The sequence below is a fragment of the Pelobates fuscus genome, chromosome 5, assembly GCF_036172605.1.
Source record: "Pelobates fuscus isolate aPelFus1 chromosome 5, aPelFus1.pri, whole genome shotgun sequence".
Taxonomy (NCBI): Eukaryota; Metazoa; Chordata; class Amphibia; order Anura; family Pelobatidae; genus Pelobates; species Pelobates fuscus.
The window spans coordinates 64243170-64261525 of record NC_086321.1 but is presented as its reverse complement, the minus strand read 5'-3'; the positions used below and the strand labels follow the sequence as shown (position 1 = coordinate 64261525).

Genomic DNA, 18356 nt, shown 5'->3' with positions numbered 1-18356 from the left:
AAGGTTGACTACCACTGAACTAGACTGTGTTCACACAGGCACAAGTCAGGTTTTATGTTATTCTTTATATATTTGTATGATATTTTTGGTCATACTTCTACTGGTATATACAGTATCAAGCCTAAGTGATGTATGCATAGTTTGGATGCCTGAGCAGCATTTGCCCCTATTTACCACAAGGGTTGCCATATACACCATGTTTCCCTGGGCACATCACTTGCACGTATTAATGAGCAGTACTTGAAAATAACGTAGAATGTATGTGTGTCCAGAAATACACGGTGAATATGGCAAAGCTACCATGGAAGAACGGCTATCACTCACTAAACATTCTATGAATTCTTTGTACTTTCCCTTGATTGGTCCAAGGTCAGCTGATCTTTGCCAGTTTCCTTTAATTGTACTAGATCGTGATAAGTATAACCTTTTTTCTATGTTGAGTTAAGCATTTGTGAAAACTTCTCAATGTCTTATTTATTTATTTTTGGGGTGTGGGGATTTCTTTGTGACAGCTATTGGGAGCCACAGCTATTGAAGACAAGCTACAAGACGATGTTCCTTACACAATCTCCAAACTAGCTAAAGCAGACATAAAGATTTGGGTTCTTACTGGTGATAAAAAGGGTAAGTGTTTTAACAGGAACTGCATACTTCCCCGCTGTTTGTGCTTTTTTTTGAGAAATAATCTCCTAGTCGTCATTCGGTTGCGTTTGTGCAAAATGTACCATTGCCTCAGTCTTGCTCATGTCACATATTTTCTTTTTGTGGAGCGGAGACCAGTTTGTAAGCAAAGGGTGACCAGCCTGGTCTCCTGTGGGAATATTTGCCCAGAGAGGAGCATTCCAAGTTCTAGCTAGATATTAAGATGTCACACATCATTCCATCTCATCTACTTTTCCTTTTTTTTTTTTTGCTGTCTCTCATTCTGTTACTGCTCCCTGAACACCTGATGGCTGAGGCATATTATATTGCTCTTATATTCTCACTTGTCTTAATCAACTTTTTATAAATTTTTCATGATATTAAAAATAGTTGTAATTGCATTAAAAAAATATATACGGTAGGTATGGAGTAAGGCACCTACCAAATATATGCATGTATTATACACACCTGGTGTAGTAAATGTTCTAATTAAATCATACTTCCTAGCATCGATACGTATGGATGTGGGATGGGCAGGCCTTCAGAGGAGTGTTGCCAATGATTCATTTTGCATCACTGGTGTTCCCCATAATGGCCTAACTGACCTGCCTAGAAAGTGGGTGGTCATGACCACTGAAAGGGTGTGCCATCCTGGCATCAATCACACCAGGATGGCAACGTTTTGGCATGCCTCACAAAACCAGACCATCTAAAGTGCAGCGGACACTAGGACCATGCAAGGAGCACAGCGCAAGTGCCTCGGATGTGTTTGCACTGTGATGCCTTGGGACAGTATGACAGGGAACTAAAATGGGGACTGTCCAGCCAAAAGTGAAAGCCTGATTAAATGTTTGTTTTCCCCCTTTGTTCTTAAAGGACCACTATAGTGCCCTGAGGGTGCCCCTCCCGCCGGGCTGGATGGAGTGGAAGGGGTTAAACTTATCTCTTTCTCCAGCGCCGGGTGGGGAGCTCTCCTCCTGCTCTCCTCCTCCTCTCCGCCTCCTCGGCTGAATGCGCATGCGCGGCAGGAGCCGCGCGTGCATTCAGCCGGTCTCATAGGAAAGCATTTACAATGCTTTCCTATGGATGCTGGCGTCTTCTCACTGTGATGTTCACAGTGAGAAGCACGCAAGCCCTCTAGCGGCTGTTAATGAGACAGCCACTAGAGGTTGGCTTAACCCTAATATAAACATAGCAGTTTCTCTGAAACTGCTATGTTTATATAAAAAGGGTTAAACCTAGCTGAACCAGGCACCCAGACCACTTCATTAAGCTGAAGTGGTCTGGGTGCCTATAGTGGTCCTTTAATGTATGCCAAATAACACTTTATTATTAAAACATAATACCGTGGTATCTTGTATCCAAGTTGTTTAAAGATATTCACTGTTCTTATTCTAGAAACGGCAGAAAACATTGGATTTGCTTGTGAGCTTTTAACAGACGAAACAGCGATTTGTTATGGTGAAGATATCAAGTAAGTTAGTCTTCCAGCATACAATAAGTGAAGGGGTTCCAAAAGGGGGAAAATGGATTTTGTATCTGAATAAATACCAGCTATGTGAATCTGATACGACCAGTCCTGTTTAAATTGTGTTTAAAAAATATCACATTTAAGGCTGCTATGGTCTACGGGGAATCCGTTGTACTTTTGCTGAAGCTGTCTAGCACTTCATTGTGTCTGAGTATTCTTGTGGGTCTTTTCTCTCTGTTTCTACACGTACATATTTGTCTGTAGTTTAAATTTCCCTACAACGTAGTTCTATTTGACAGAAAACTCCAGAGAACCACAAGACTTGTATCACCTGGGGAACTTGTAAAAAATATTTTATTTTTATGTGATGTCAAAGAAGCTACTCTTTTTACATCCGTACATGAAAGAGCACTTTGATCTATATTATCATATAGTAGTGTAAAAGTGTACATTTAAAAAAACACTGTTAAGTCCTTAATTCTATGTATATTCAAAGACGCACTCTTCTGTTTCGTTAAATGTGTTTTGGTTACTACTGTGTTCATGAAATCCCCTAGTTGCGCATCATGGGATTTGTAGTCCATGTAATGTTTCAGATTGCCTGTGGATGCTATTTCGTTTGTGTATTAAGTGCAATTTAGACAGAATATTTCTGATTGCTTCTCTTTTAGAATTTTCCAAGAAATTCTCATGTTGGCTAACTTCTTGCAAGTCTTTTGTCCTTAAACTCCTTGTTCATTCTGTTATCCTGCAGCGCCCTTTTAAACACGAGAATGGAAAATCAGAGGAACATGGTGGCAGGAAATCCGGGAGCATCAGTCAGCCATGAGCCTTATTTCCAGTCGGGCCAAAAACGAGCACTAATTATAACCGGTTCTTGGCTGGTATGTATTCACTGCACTGAGAGCCATACTTTAATGAAAATAATTGTTAAATATATAGAATGTTATGTAATTAGGAGGCAAAAGGGCTTGTGTATTTAAACAAAGTATTTACACCGGCTGTGTGTGTGCACTTTATGTACAAAACTTTTACTTCATCCATTATACATTTGTTCTTTTTTTTTTTTTTTCTTCTTTGTGATTCTCGTTTGCATCTTTGCCCTTTTTTTTTTTTTTTTTTACCTTGATGAATTTACCATTGATTACATTTACAGAATAGGAAGACAAATTGCTGTAGTAAAAAATATGTACATTTACAATTAAAGGATATTTTTTTTTATACATTAAGCAAAAAGGAAGACAACAAAAGTGCCACTCTGACAGTGGTGTGAATATTTGTCGGAGGGAAAAGAACAAATTTAGTCTTTCAGACTTTTTTTTTTGTAAACATTAGGAGACACATATATATTTTTTGTGAAATAAAAATATAACAAAAACGGGGGGAAAATGCAACTGAGAAATACTTCCTTTGAGACCAGTCTTTGATGTCTGTAAGCTTAACTTCATAAACTTCCATCTGTGTTTCCATAAGTTGTAGGTGATCCACCAGGCTATTTATTGTGTACTTCAGCATATTCAGCCAATTTAGTTTAAACGTTAGAGGTTCTGGCCACAAGTTCTTGTATTTTCTTCCGGATGTCTCCCACTGTTTTTTGTAGTTTACCCATCAGCTTTTCACACACGGTGTCAATGAGAGAACACAAAACTCCCTGGGTAATTGGCATAACCCCGGGATCTGAGACACTGTGTGTATGATCGTGATCCTCCGCCCCACCATATTGATCCTGCTCAAGGAGCGATGCCACTCTGTTGGGCCATTCAAGCGACAAACAAACTTGTCATTTTTCCTGGCATGCTTCTTGCTCCTAAATTCACAGGGGAAATGATATCCAAGTCTTCTAAGATTAGCTGTAATATCACTCTCTTAAGGGCTAAGGTGCAGCTTAGCTTCAGACTTTTGCTTCCATGCACCTCGAAGTCTAGACCTCGCCATGTGTGGTCCTATTTCTGAACACAGTCAGGAGCTATACGGTTTGCAGCAGAGCATTGTATTCATATTCAACCAATTTGCTCACACAAATAAGAAAAGGGTTATAAACCGGTGACGTTTAAAAAGGAACATTGATGCTTCGTACAATACAAAGTGAAATATTGGCATTTATGAACTACCTAAATATTTTAAATAAGATTATCCAATTGTGTCCATCGTAATAAACTTTATTGTTGGACATCATTGCTTTAAACAAAAATTCTGCATTTGTATAGGTGTGCCATATATTCATTTTTTTCCCATTATTATTTATCGAACAGAATGAAATACTCCTTGAGAAGAAGAAAAGGAAAAAGAGAGGTCTGAAACTCAAATTCCCCAAGACTAAAGAAGAGCAACAGAAAAATGTAATCGAGAAACAGGCAACCTATGCACTAAAAGAGCAAAAACAGAAGAACTTTGTGGACCTCGCCTGCGAGTGCAGTTCGGTGATCTGCTGCAGGGTAACTCCTAAGCAGAAGGCCATGGTGGTGGATTTAGTAAAGCGATACAAGAAAGCGGTCACACTCGCAATTGGAGATGGAGCCAACGATGTTAACATGATTAAAAGTAAGAAAGTAACTCGTGTGGAGTATAATGCGAATCTGTAATTCTGTATCTACAACATAAACAAATGTGAAAGACTGCACAAATAATGTTCAAACGTTATTTTAAAAAGTGAAAGAATATACCAAGCAGTGTCAATGACACCATCATTATCAATAAATGTAATTAATATTTTCCATACAAATAGATGAAAGAGGTCTACCTTAGGACTACCAAGTCCTGAACCATAAGAATCTTAGAACACAACTAGGGATGCAGCAAATATACTTATTCCAAATGTACTGTTTGTTCTGATCTACATATCTCGAGCAGGGCCATGGGAAAAGTCTAAGTTGAGCACAATAATTGAAGAAAAACAAGTAATTTTTTCAGAATTCCCAGCTAAGGAGGAAGTAGACATTGCGTTTCAGATTTCATTCTGCATCCTTAGCAATGTAGCACTGTTTTAATCATAAAAAAGAAAAAGAGGAGGGTCTGTCCTTGAAAGTATAAATTAATATACGTACTAGTAGAAAAAGAACAGTTAAAAAGGGTATACTTTATTAGATAGAAGAAAGAAAACTTAAACCGTACATAAAGGTAAGGGGAAGTGAGATGACACACTCATAAGTGAAAGAAATATATGTATAATAAATAAAACAAGTGAGTAACAAAGTGCTGACTAAAGGGGATCGGTGTACCTCAAGATAAACTGCCACACACTAAAGTATGAGAATATTATGCTAGTAATAAGCTAGCTTCAATAATTCCCATAATTAATTATCAGTACTAAACCTCAAAGTAAGAGCTATCAGGGCTTCCTAATCGTAATCAAATTAATACTGAATAGGAGATCATTAGGCTGCAAGTTCGCTCAGACCAGTAATAATGTGCACAAAACAAATGATGTGTATGTACACTATGTGGCGCTCAAGTAAGATCATGCAATCACAATGGGGGGGGGGTTTAGTTATTAAACCACAAAAATAATCTTGAGGAATAACCTAAAGCTTACCAGGAAGCTCAATATTTTTCGCACAACTACAGCTAAGAACCACGCTCACAAATGCGGGCAAGCCGATCTGGCTAATAATGCGGGAGAAGTTGCGCAAAGAATCAGTAACTAATAAGATAATCTGTTTCGGTACAATACAATACCGGGAACTACACATTCCAATCACCATAGCCCATATATAGAATAAGAAGCACTAACACTATTAGACGTATAGACATAGAATAGGTGGAATGGTGCCTTCATGGGCACCAGGTATATATGGGCTATGGTGATTGGAATGTGTAGTTCCCAGTATTGTATTGTACTGAATCAGATTATCTTATTAGTGCAGAACTTTCTACGCACGTGCTTCTCCTCTCCAATACTCCTCTACGAGGAGCATTGGATTAGGCAAGATCTAAGTGATCCTTTAAAACAGTACTGATTGTTTAGATTCATTTAAAAAAAAAAAATATGTATTGTCACAGACATTGTAGAAGTCTTACTTCTTTTTGAAGGTTGTTTGAAAGAGCGCCATGTGTAGGTTGACGGTATATTGTATCGCGGAGTCTTTATTTGGTCTATTACATAAAATAACTATGGTACTCAAGTGCCAAAATGAGTAAACTCTGTGAGTGAGACACATCAACAACAATATTGTAAGACTTATAGACTAGTATAATCTGCCCCCTAGTGTTTGTTAGCCAGAGTGCGCAATCTTTCATACGATCAGGATTCACGCTTCAAGTTCCTAATATGTAATTCATTGACTTATAATTCCTGTGTTCTCACGTTATGTTCAGTTGAGGATTGTTGCTGGCAGTGTGTATTTTGGTTTCTCTCATTTTAGTGATTTGTGTCTTGCCATCTAATTCCTTCACGGGCAGTTCTGTTTTTCCAATATGTTTGCAGAGTTTTACCAATACTTGCTTCAGAGTCTTTTTTCACTGGTCCGGTTATGGGTCACAATAGTATACACATCAAATCAAGCCAAATAAAATTAATATATATATATCTATATCTATATCTATATCTATATCTATATATATATATATATATATATATATATATATATATATATATATAAAATCTACCTTCTTTGACACTCCGTGAAGAAAATGGTTTTCACTTAAAATGCTTTACTATTTTTACTACAAAGTTAGAATTTTTAGTAACTCTGCTTTACTCTACAAAGTGCATTGCATAGAACACAAGCATTGTGTACATACAGTGCTTAAAGGTGGAGGTTCCTAGCAAGCTGCTCTTTTTATATCTCAAAGAAATGTAACCCCTATAACGCTTTATTAGTCTATAGTCTATTTGGTGCCCGTTACTGCTTGAGCACCTTAAAGGGACTCAGAAATTACTTTACATTGTGTTGGTTATCCCATTAGAGCTTAACAGATCTTGTAAAGTTTACAAATCTATCCTTGTATTTCCATTGCAGCTGCCCATATCGGTGTTGGTATAAGTGGCCAGGAAGGAATGCAAGCTGTCATGTCCAGTGATTACTCCTTTGCACAATTTAAATATCTTCAAAGACTTCTCTTGGTCCATGGCCGCTGGTCCTACATTCGCATGTGCAAATTTCTCGGGTACTTTTTCTACAAAAACTTTGCGTTTACATTGGTTCATTTCTGGTACGCATTCTTCAACGGCTTTTCTGCACAGGTAAGAAGAATTATGTAAAAGCATTTATTAATGCTGTACACGTAGATTTTTGAATGGGTATACTTATTTTTATAAGTGCTGTACACGTAGATTTTTGAATGGGTATACTTATTTTTATTATATAATGTTATAAAAAATAGTTTTGGCAGATTTACTTTTGATAAATGTAATTACGGTATCTCATTTGTCAAACATATTGTGGCCAATAGAACATCGTAAATGTCCCTCTACTTTATATGTACAACCTGCTGATATTAAAATGGATATGTCTGCCTATAAGATCATAACGCGAGGAGCAACGTGCTTGACCTTCGTTATGGTCAAAATGTTGCTCTGTGCGTTAAGCGCCAAACCCAAAACAGTCACCACGTCCCCATAACTAGCATTTATCAGTACTAACGAAGGCAACTCGATCTAACCCACCAGTCCACTATATAAAATAATGTGCATTTTATGTTATAGCCAAACCAATGTATGGACATGTTTGTTGCACCGACTTAACTCTATGCTGCTGTGGCATAAACTCAAATGTCTGTACCACTGTTATTGCACTGAAAATAAAGAATTAAAAAAAAAAAATAGATATGTATTCAATGATTACATTTTATATAAATAGCAGGTCCAGGGTAATGCATACAATCATGTCACTTAAATTGAACCAAAGATAAATTAGACCAAATTCCTTACATCTGATATACCTAAAAAGAAGCTTCAGACACTCAATAGGTTCACATGAAGAGCAGTTTTATTGAATCATAACGCACAGAGCAACATTTTGACCATAACGAAGGTCTTTGTCAAGCACCTTGCTCCTCGCGTTCTGATCTTATAAAACTGTTCTTTGTAGATTACAAGGAAGGTATCATTGTTTCAGAGGTACGTTTGAATGCATATAAGGTTAGTAGCTGTAAAGGACAAAATACCACTCCACAAAAGTATGCATTATTTTTTCAACTTTTTTTAATTTATTTTTTAAGTGGTCAACTTTTGGTATTTTATCAGGACTGGGGTGCTCAAAAGGTAGATCTCCAACTATTGTAGGACTACAACTCCCATGATTATCATCTGTTCTACGGGCATTCTGAAACTTTGACATAATTACTCACAGTAACCTTATCCGTAATCATAAAAATGTAGAATGTGACGGTAGATAAGAACCATTCGGCCCATCTAATCTGCCCAATTTTTAAAATACTTTCATTAGTCCCTGGCCTTATCTTATAGTTAGGATAGCCTTATGCCTATCCCACGCATGCTTAAACTCCTTCACTGTGTTAACCTCTACCACTTCAGCTCGAGGCTATTCCACACATCCACTACCCTCTCAGTAAAGTAATACTTCCTGATATTATTTTTAAACCTTTGCCCCTCTAATGTAAGACTTTGTCCTCTTGTTGTGGTAGTTTTTCTTCTTATAGACAAGATAGGTGGTGGTAATATGATTTGTTCTGCATTCACACACACATTTCATAGTTCCTGTGAATTCTATGCAGAGGTTGTGTAACTTTAAGAACACAGTGTGTAAAGCTACATCTCCCATTGTATTTTAATTTGTACCTCCTCCAAGCTATCAGTTTTCTACATATACCCAATGTTCATCAACGCTTAAACATTCACTGATATGATATCCAATAAAATATAAAAACAAAAAAATAATCTGTTAATATTAAAAAAAATCTGTACTTCTGAATTGAGCTCCTTGATCACAGTGATAAATATGCTTTTAATAAAAAAGTCTGAGAAATCTGGGGAGACTGGGGTCAGGAAAGATATATATATTTCCGAGGTTCACTTTCATTCACAATTGATGCAGGAAACAGATTAATGTGTTTTATTCACGTGGGGAGTGATTATATACCAAATAAATCGGAAATGGAGAATCTGTCCTGAAGCAGTTGATTATTACATTATGCCATTTATTTCTCTTTTGAAATGCGCAGATCACAGTGCAATTAGATTTATTACATTGTTATAGTGTCCTAAGATGTAAATGTTTTAACATAAAAACTGATTTCATTTGGATTGTATTCTCTTTCCAGACAGTGTATGAAAGCTGGTTCATATCGTTGTACAATGTGCTTTACTCCAGCCTCCCTGTTCTCCTTGTTGGTTTGTTGGATCAGGTAGGAAAAAAAAATACTTTTAAGGAACGTTCCAAGCACCTAAAGCTTGCTGAAGAATGTGTACCCTCCCCCTTTTTCCCCATTTTATAAAAGCTTATATTTCTATATAAATTGGCACTATTATAAATCAATCTTGTTACACCCTTGTGGCTGTCAATCAGACAACAGGTCACGTTACTTCCTGGTTGTTTAGCTCAGTGGAGCTAAACTAAAGGGCATCAATTGCCCAGAGCACCTGCCTTGCAAAGACCTGTCATTCAGCTGCATTGGGAAGACTGTGATTGGACAGCTACAGAAAGTCTCGGCTGGGGAAGAAGAGGAGGGCTTACAATCCGGAGCCAGATTTCCCATTAGCCTACAGGTGCCTGCACTAGGGGGCGCCTTTTTCCAGCACTAATAATGTGCATTTTTGAGCTTAAATAGGGTGGTAGGTAGATCCGTACCAGGAACCTTGGAAAGTGTCCTCTGTAGTCCAGTTAACCTTAATAGCTGAGCTGAAGCAGCTACACAGGGTGTAAAACTGTTATCCCAGCTCCTCCAGTGTTTTTTTGTGTGGGGCTTGATAGGAAGAAGAAAGGAAAACTTCCCATCTGCCAACTAGTAAACTCTCACAGAGGAAATGGTTTGTAGGAGAAGCCTTAACTGATACACACTGCATAACTGCTAGTGCATCTTGAATATTACTCTGACTGGTCTACAGAAGACATAGGAGGGTGAGTACTTTGTAAATAACCCTTCAAGTTCCAGCACTCAAAGCCTAAACCTAAAAATAAACCCTTTACCATAAAGGGACACAATAGGCACCCAGACCTCTTCATCTCTTTGAAATTGTCTGGGTGCAGTGTCCATGTTACCATAAACCCTGGTTTAATGCTTTCCTATGGTGAAGGCCTAATGCGCCCGCGCTGCGCTCTCCACACATGGCCAATAGGTTGCATCCATTGGCTAATGTCGGAGGAGGAGTGGCATCCACACTGGAATCAGGTAAGTGACTTAAATGGTTTTCTTACCCTTTCATGGAAGGGGGCAGCATGGCTCCTAGGGCAGAGGGACTCTTTAGCATTAAGAATACATCTTTGTATCCATTCTCTAAACACTGAACATCAACTGAACAGTCGAATAAGATTTGGTTGTTTTAACCCATTCAACTACTCAGAAATGGAAATTTGGTTATTTCAACTTAATTTACCAGTCTATTCATCTGCAGTTTAGTTAGTCTGTCGAAATTGTCCAAATAACATGGCTGATTCAGCTATTCACAAACAGCCAAAATTGGGTTAATTTATTTTTTCCTATTCTCCTAAACTAAACACCACTTAACCCCCTAAGAACTCCAACTCTAAATCCTCTCCAAACCTGACTCTGACCATAGTGGCATCTTTCTCATCCCCCATGCCCCTTTCTTATTTAGGAGGGAGAGCTTGCTGAAATTCGGTTTTAATTTGAGTTATTTTCAAATAAGTCATACTGTGGCAACAGGATAGATTTAAAAGTGGTGGGGATCCAGCTTCATTTGGTAACTTTGCTTAGCAAAATCTGTGTTTAGTGAATAAATGTCTTTGTACATTACTGCCACTTAGACCCATTCTTGCCATTGTTTATTTTAATATTGGACCTAGCAAATTTTTTTTTTTACCTCAGAAGGCATTTGTCAAGATTTCTTTCTTTATTGTGTGTGTTTATTAGGGACCTTGAGTGGGTTCTAAAGCAGGTGCATCTGATTACTTCCTATGATTAAGTGCTGCATGTTAAATGTGTTTCATTACCTTTCCACATTCCTTGCCACACTAAGGCTTTAAAGGGATTCTATGGTGTTTGGAATACAAATCTGTATTCCTGACACCACTGAGTCCTCACACTCCATCCCCCTTCCAGCAACTAAAGGGTTAAAAACCCTTACCAGGTTCCAATGCCTCTTCTGTCGCGTGGGGGGGCTTATGCACATTTGCCACTAGCGCCTAAGGCCCTTCCCAATGCTTCAATGCTGTCTTATGGGGATGGTCTGGACGCTCATGCAGAGCGAGGACATCCAGCGTCAGGTAGGCGACGAAAAGTCCGTAAGCAACCAAGAAGTGCCTCTAGTGACAGTTTCTCAAAAAACTGGAATGATTTGGTTAAATATTCGATTTTACTCCAGTATGAGTAAGTAATTTATAGCAAGTGCAAGTTCTAATTAGTGACCAAATGTTATGTGTGAAAACAAAATCATTGTTCTTGTATAGGTATTTTTACATTCAAAATATTAGTTTTTCCACTGGCAAAACATCGCTGTAGGCTTTTGTTAACCATTGTGCGGTAAGGTGTACAGCACATTTTTATGCAGTTTCTTTGCTTAACTTTTAATAATCTTTCTCTTGAAGGATGTAAGTGACAAGCTAAGTCTCCGGTTCCCACGTTTGTATATTCCCGGCCAAAAAGATCAGCTCTTCAACTATAAGAAGTTCTTTTTGAGTCTGCTTCACGGTATCGTAACATCCCTCGTCATTTTCTTCATACCATATGGAGCATTCTTATTGACAATGGGACAGGATGGAGAAGCCCCCTCGGATTATCAGTCATTTGCAGTCACGACGGCTACAGCACTTGTCATTACTGTCAATTTCCAGGCAAGTAGAAATTCAAACTTTAAAAAAAAAACACACATTTATTTTTAATATGCTCTTTTAACGTGACAATACAGTTATATTCTGCAAGGGATGTTTAAGCCATTTCGATCCACATGTATGAGGTTTCCTATTAATAGACCATTTAATGATGTCAGGGTTAACATTAGGCCTTGAGAAACTCAGTGTGAAACAGGAATGACTCCCTCCAGTTTCTGCATGCCCATGATTGATTACCATACCTTAATTTTAATACTTATTTTTATAATATAGTCACAGGTATACTCATTTTAAGAGTGCCTGAGTGTGATTGTAAATGGAGTACTCTAAGCACCAGAACCACAAACTGCTGTAGTGGTTATGGTATTAGGTGTGCGTTATCATGATCCCTGGGAAGATGGGAAGCTGATGCCAAATTGGTTGGGAAGCAGCAGGAAATAACTGTTATTCCTATTACAACATGCTGTAGTGGTTAAGGTTGCTTACAATACTCCTTTAACACCTTAACGACCAAACTTCTGGAATAAAAGGGAATCATGACTTGTCAGACATGTCATGTGTCCTTAAGGGGTTAATGACAAAAGTGACTTTTTGAATACATAATGTCGCTTCTGCGACTGTAGTGTGAGTGGGGATTTCTGTATGTGTGTAGAACCATTGTGAATACATGGGACTCACATTGTATACATGCAGTAATAGCGCCTGATCACACATTCTTTATTTGGAGTCGTTTAAGTGTAGCTTCGACCTGTTGCACTCACTTTTCCCCTTTTTTTTCATCTAATATGAACCTGTATATCAAATTTTAACTTCTCTCTTAACTCCTGCCCCAAGCCACTAATCCTCATTTGATTGAACATTGTTTTTGATCTATTTAAAATGTATTATTATTACTATATTTATATAGCACCAACAAGTTCCATAGCACTTTACAATGGGTGGGCTAATAAACATTTAATTGTAACCAGACAAGTTGGACACACAGAAACAGAGGGGTTGAGGGCCCTGCTCAATGAGCTTACATGCTAGAGGGAGTGGGGTAAAATGACACAAAGGGTAAGGAAAGTATTAAGGAAGGAGATTGGTAGAATAGTATTCAATAAAACCTTAGTGTGGGGTTTTGGAGCCATTAACAGTTTAATTGATTGCTGAGCTCGGAAACCAGACTGAAGTGGGTCGAGTAGAGAATTGGACTCGAGGAAGTCTGTCAGTCTAATACACAAGTCTTTCAAGGATCTTGTACGCAGATAGGGCAGTAAATGGACAGGGAGTTAAGGTCAAGGCTGGGCTCTTTAAGAATCTGTGTTAAAGTTGCATGTTTGATGGGAAATGAAAAATATGCCAGAGGAGAGGGAGAGATTGAGAATTTTAGTGAGAGGCAAAGGCAAAGAGAAGGAGACAAACTACGGATGAGATGTGAGGTAATAGGATCAAGGGAGCAGGTGGTGGGGCAGGAGGACTGGAGCAGATGAGAAACCTCTTCCACTGTAGCGTGTGTGAATGAACATAGAACAGCAGAGGGAGTGAGGTTGGGGGAAATATTGTAAAGGGAAGGAGAGAGATGAGAGATCTCTTCCCTGATTTGTAGAGATCTTCCCAGTGAAGTAAGTTGCAAAGTTTGTGGCGATTAAGTCGGTAGGAGGAGGAGGAGGAGCAACAGGACGAAGAAGAGAGTTAAAAGTGTGACATAGTCGTTTTGGTTGGCAGGAGAGTGTGGTTATGAGGGTATTGAAGTAATTTACTTTTGCAGAGGAAAGAGCCAAGCTGTACAAGCGCAGCATAAATTTATAGTGGAGAAAGTCAGATGAGTGAGACTTTCTCCAGCAGCGTTCAGCTGTTCTTTTTTTGGAGGTATAGAGTCAGCTTGGTGTGTCGTAGTTGTAGTTGTTGTTTTTTTTTTTTTTTTTTTTCCTAGCCGTCCGTCACACCAAGCCATTGAGCTGAGCAGGAAAAGCGTAAAAGACCTCCCACAGGAGATCCCTCTACTCTCCTCCCATAGCAACCACAGCACATGCTCTGTGGTTGCTATGGAAACTTCCTAGTCTGTGCTTCTAGCACCGACTAGAGCAGGGATAGGCAACCTTCGGCACTCCAGATGTTGTGGACTACATCCCCCACAATGCTCTTACACCCATAATGCTAGCAAAGCATCATGGGAGGTGTAGTCCAAAATATCTGCAGTGACGAAGCTTGCCTATGCCTGCACTAGAGAGTATAGGAACAGAGTGACGTGACATCACTCTGTTCCAACGCTAGCATACTGGCAACTCAGCCAGCATGCAGACGTCATTAACGAGATTTGCCCTGCTTTGGGATGGGTCCCAAGCAGGGCAACTCAAAGCAAAAAGGAACAGAGGCGGCGTAGAAGACGGCCAGGAGGCGGGTGTTACACAAAAAGCAACACCCACAAAGCGGCACTGAATAGTGAGTAAATCTTTTATATTTTACATTGAATACACCATTTATTTTATATACGGTGCATTCAATGTATATGGAAGCGATTAAATTTAATTTAGGTGCATCATGGAGAAATAAGAGAGGTAATGCACATCTCCTTTGTCACAAATCCCCTTGCAGCTGTATAATACTAGCTCGGTGTACACCTAGTAAAGGGGGAACTAATATTGGATGCACTTGCCTTTTTTCCTCTGAGTGCTTGATACATGAGTAAGCACATGTTGACTGTCACTGAGCGCTGCTGCAACTCCCCACCAGTGGTCTGTATACATGTCATACACCCTTTCCATTGCTATGATTGGAGGCTAATTCCCATACTATATGCACATGCGCTGTGAACTGACTGAAGCTTGGTGGATCACATAGGAGTTGCCTGGAAAATGTCCTGTCCCTCTCAGTCCTTCCTTGTCACCATCTTGTTTCTGGGGAAACATTTTCTCTTTATTTATTTTTTTCTCTTTCTGCCCCATGTACCCATGTATTTATATATTATAACTTGCATATGACAAATATTGTTCTTTTCTGGAAAGTATAAACTTTTAATATGTCCGTTACTTTTATGCATTAAGACTCTGGATAATATGTGCTGTTTCTATTGTTTTGGAATTTGCTTTTAGAGGCGATTGGGCTTTCAAGTCTGGAAAATGTACAACTAACTTGCCTATCATTCTATAACAACATTGCGAATAGTTATGACAAATGTAATAAAGATTAATAAAATATATATTTAAGGATACAATTAAGTTTACTTTTTTTTTTCTTGTTCTGAATAGATTGGGCTTGATACCTCGTACTGGACTTTCGTTAACGCATTTTCAGTGTTTGGAAGTATTGCCATTTACTTTGGGATAATATTTGACCTCCACAGTGCTGGTATCCACGTTCTCTTTCCATCCACATTTATATTCACAGGTATACTTCAGCCTTTCTCATTGCAAAGTTGTGTCTATGCATCTTCATATTCACTTCGTATATAAACACTCTCTAAAGGTGCACCTGGCAGACACAGGATCTAGTGGTTGGAAAACTTCATGTGAGCCGATACAGAAAGATTCAATTTTTAGTGTAAAATTATTTATACTTTGCCTAAAAATGGCATACATCATATTCACTTGTGCAGTATATGTTGAAAAAGGATATCTGGCATTGCTTATTACAATTACATCACTTTTAGGCTTAGGGAAAATGTTTTCAGAGTGGAGATGACCATCTTAGAATTGTTTTGATTGAAGGGATAAGAACACCTCTAGTGGCGGTCTTCCTGACAGCCACAAGAGGCGCTTGCACAGCAACAACAGTTTCATTAGGTCATGTGATATAACCGGTGCATCTTGTCCCCATTGCTACTCTGTAAAGAGCAGTGGATTGGCCAATCATAGAAGAAGTAACCTCTAGGATGACATAGTGGGAGGAGGAGTGAGTTTTTTATTTAATAATTTTTATTTATTTTTTTACATTGAAAAGGGGGTAGCTGAATCTAAATGTGGACTAGGACACATTTGTTTAACATGTAAATAGCTCTTAATGTAATACAGTGAGTTTATCATACTCTAACTTTGACCAGGTGATAAAATAGGCAGAACAAGTATTCACAATGAATGGTTGGGCATAGGTTAACGATTTATCATGGGAGTTCTATTTTTAATGAGGCTAGTATTAATTTGATAACTAAAATATGCAACGCTCTTTCTCTGCAAACATTCAGGCGCAGCACCAAATGCATTACGACAACCATATCTCTGGCTAACCATAATCCTTACTGTTGCCATCTGTCTACTTCCTATTGTTGCGATACGGTTCTTGACCAAGATGATCTGGCCTACTGAAAGTGACCTAGTAAGTGACATTATTTCATCGGCAAGTTCCTCCTACATTTCCTAATTCAAGAATAAATTATTTTATTTATTCATAATATTACAGAGGAAAAACTGTGTAAGGGTGCTCTTTATACCATAATGGCAAATTTGTTTGAGGTACAATAACCAAATTCCTACAAAAAAAATCTGAAGGTTTACTGTTCATGTCGCACATTTGCCAAGAAGGTTTTCTTCTGTCTGTTAGGTCACTACACCATTTATTTTAACACCATGTCTGCTGGTTGCATAAGCCTAATTAGTTATTTGTGAGTTAGTTGTTTAGATCATAGGGTAATGATTTGAAAGTCTGAAACCTACAGGAGAGAGATTGTTACGAGAATTTGTAGAAATTTGGCTATTTAACAAAAGGAACCTCAATGTTTATTTTCAGGAGAACTGGGTGCACATTTGTAGCATAGGACATTACCAGGGATTGGGACACAAGCTACAACTGTATCACATCTGACAATTCTGTTGATCCAACACAGGGGTTCCTAATGGTTTTTCAACATGGACCAAACTCTTGGCTTTCAACGCATCCTTCACTTCTAAAATGATCTCAATAACACATTCTTTGTTTATAATTTGTAATATAATATATGCTAAACAAAACCTCTGCAGACCATCTTCACACACACTGCTGTTGGATGTGTCTCCAGTACTATGAGTAAAGTAGGGCTGCTACAGGACACCGGTTGTTGTGAGCAATTGCCCAAGGGCTGACAAATGTGTGCCAGCTGCAAAAAGTGGGGACACAATAAATTGGCATGTGGTCCGGAACCCAAAAAATTAAGAACCACATTGATCAAATAACTATTCTTCCAGAAAGTTAGACTGTACACCATGTTTAAATAGAACCAATAAATGATCACGGGAATGCCTCTTTATTTTGTTATAGTGAATTAGTAAGTATATTTTACAGGACATATTTGCCAATGTAACTGACTCCTTCTTTTAAACATTCAAACGTATTCTTTTATTTCTTTATTTTCTTAGGTTCAGAAGAACAGAAGAAAATACAAGGAGGAAGCAAAGTGGAGACCGAGATTCAGTACAATTCGGCGTGGCGCAGCCGCGCGCCGTTCTGCTTATGCTTTCTCACACCAGAGAGGATATGCAGACCTCATCTCTACCGGACGCAGTATACGTAAAAAACGAGCAACACTTGACGCTGTATTGGGGAGCAATGCTGCAGAAATAGTCCAGTCTGCTGGGAATACTTCATGATGCAATAAAACTTCCCGTTAGTCTTTCTTTTTTACTCAAATGGTTGCACATGGACTATGTGTATATATTTTTTTAAAAAGTCATTCTTTCTCTCAGGTTTTTTTTTTTTTTTTTCATTTTATAAAGCGGATACATATGTTACTATGTTCTACAACGCTGATTGCTTGAAACAAAAACTTTTCAAAACAAAAGGACTAATGTTTTGTTCAGGTTTTTTTATTTTATATCAGTTCTACAAGAAGAAATGTTTTCTTAAGGAACTGTGGGTGCAAATTAGGGAGTGTCTTTTGAGGCATACATTAGTGATTGGTTTTGCCAAAGTTAAGCATGTGAACATAAACTGGCATTATACAAGCACAGCCAAATGTTTTAAATTCTGTGACTTCTGGATGTTTTCTCTGTACGTGGACATTTTTATTTGAACTGCAGCACCTGTAAAATTTGGTTTACATTTTAGCCTTTGGATATTTAAAAAGAATAATAAACTGTAGTAAAGTTATGTGTTCTGTATTAATATCTCTACATCAAGGATTAATATTATCTATGATTTGTGGTATTTTTGTTTGGGGGGAGGTTATGTATGTATGTATGTATGTGCAGTCATGGAGAAAAGAAAGTACGCTGTGAGTACTAAAGTTTTACATATCGGGACATGATTACAATCATCTGTTCCTTAGCAGGTTTTAAAATTGGGTAAATACAACCTCAGGTGAACAACACATGACATATATTACACTGTTTCATGATTTATTTAACAAAAATAAAGCCAAATGGAGAAGACGTGTGAAAAATGTA

At 38.1% G+C, this 18356-nt stretch overlaps 1 protein-coding gene across 1 annotated transcript in view; it reads left to right on the top strand.

Moving 5' to 3' along the window:
- ATP8B1 (ATPase phospholipid transporting 8B1) overlaps window positions 1-18060 on the top strand; it is a 79881-nt gene extending 61821 nt beyond the window's left edge. Inside the window, exons 20-29 of the mRNA XM_063453937.1 lie at window positions 513-624; window positions 2041-2116; window positions 2868-2997; window positions 4366-4654; window positions 7072-7295; window positions 9335-9418; window positions 11779-12024; window positions 15252-15390; window positions 16184-16314; window positions 17331-18060. Of these exons, the coding sequence (XP_063310007.1) occupies window positions 513-624; window positions 2041-2116; window positions 2868-2997; window positions 4366-4654; window positions 7072-7295; window positions 9335-9418; window positions 11779-12024; window positions 15252-15390; window positions 16184-16314; window positions 17331-17561 (1662 nt within the window). The 3' untranslated portion in view covers window positions 17562-18060. The remainder of the gene's footprint in view (window positions 1-512; window positions 625-2040; window positions 2117-2867; window positions 2998-4365; window positions 4655-7071; window positions 7296-9334; window positions 9419-11778; window positions 12025-15251; window positions 15391-16183; window positions 16315-17330) is intronic.
- Window positions 18061-18356: the final 296 nt, after the last annotated feature.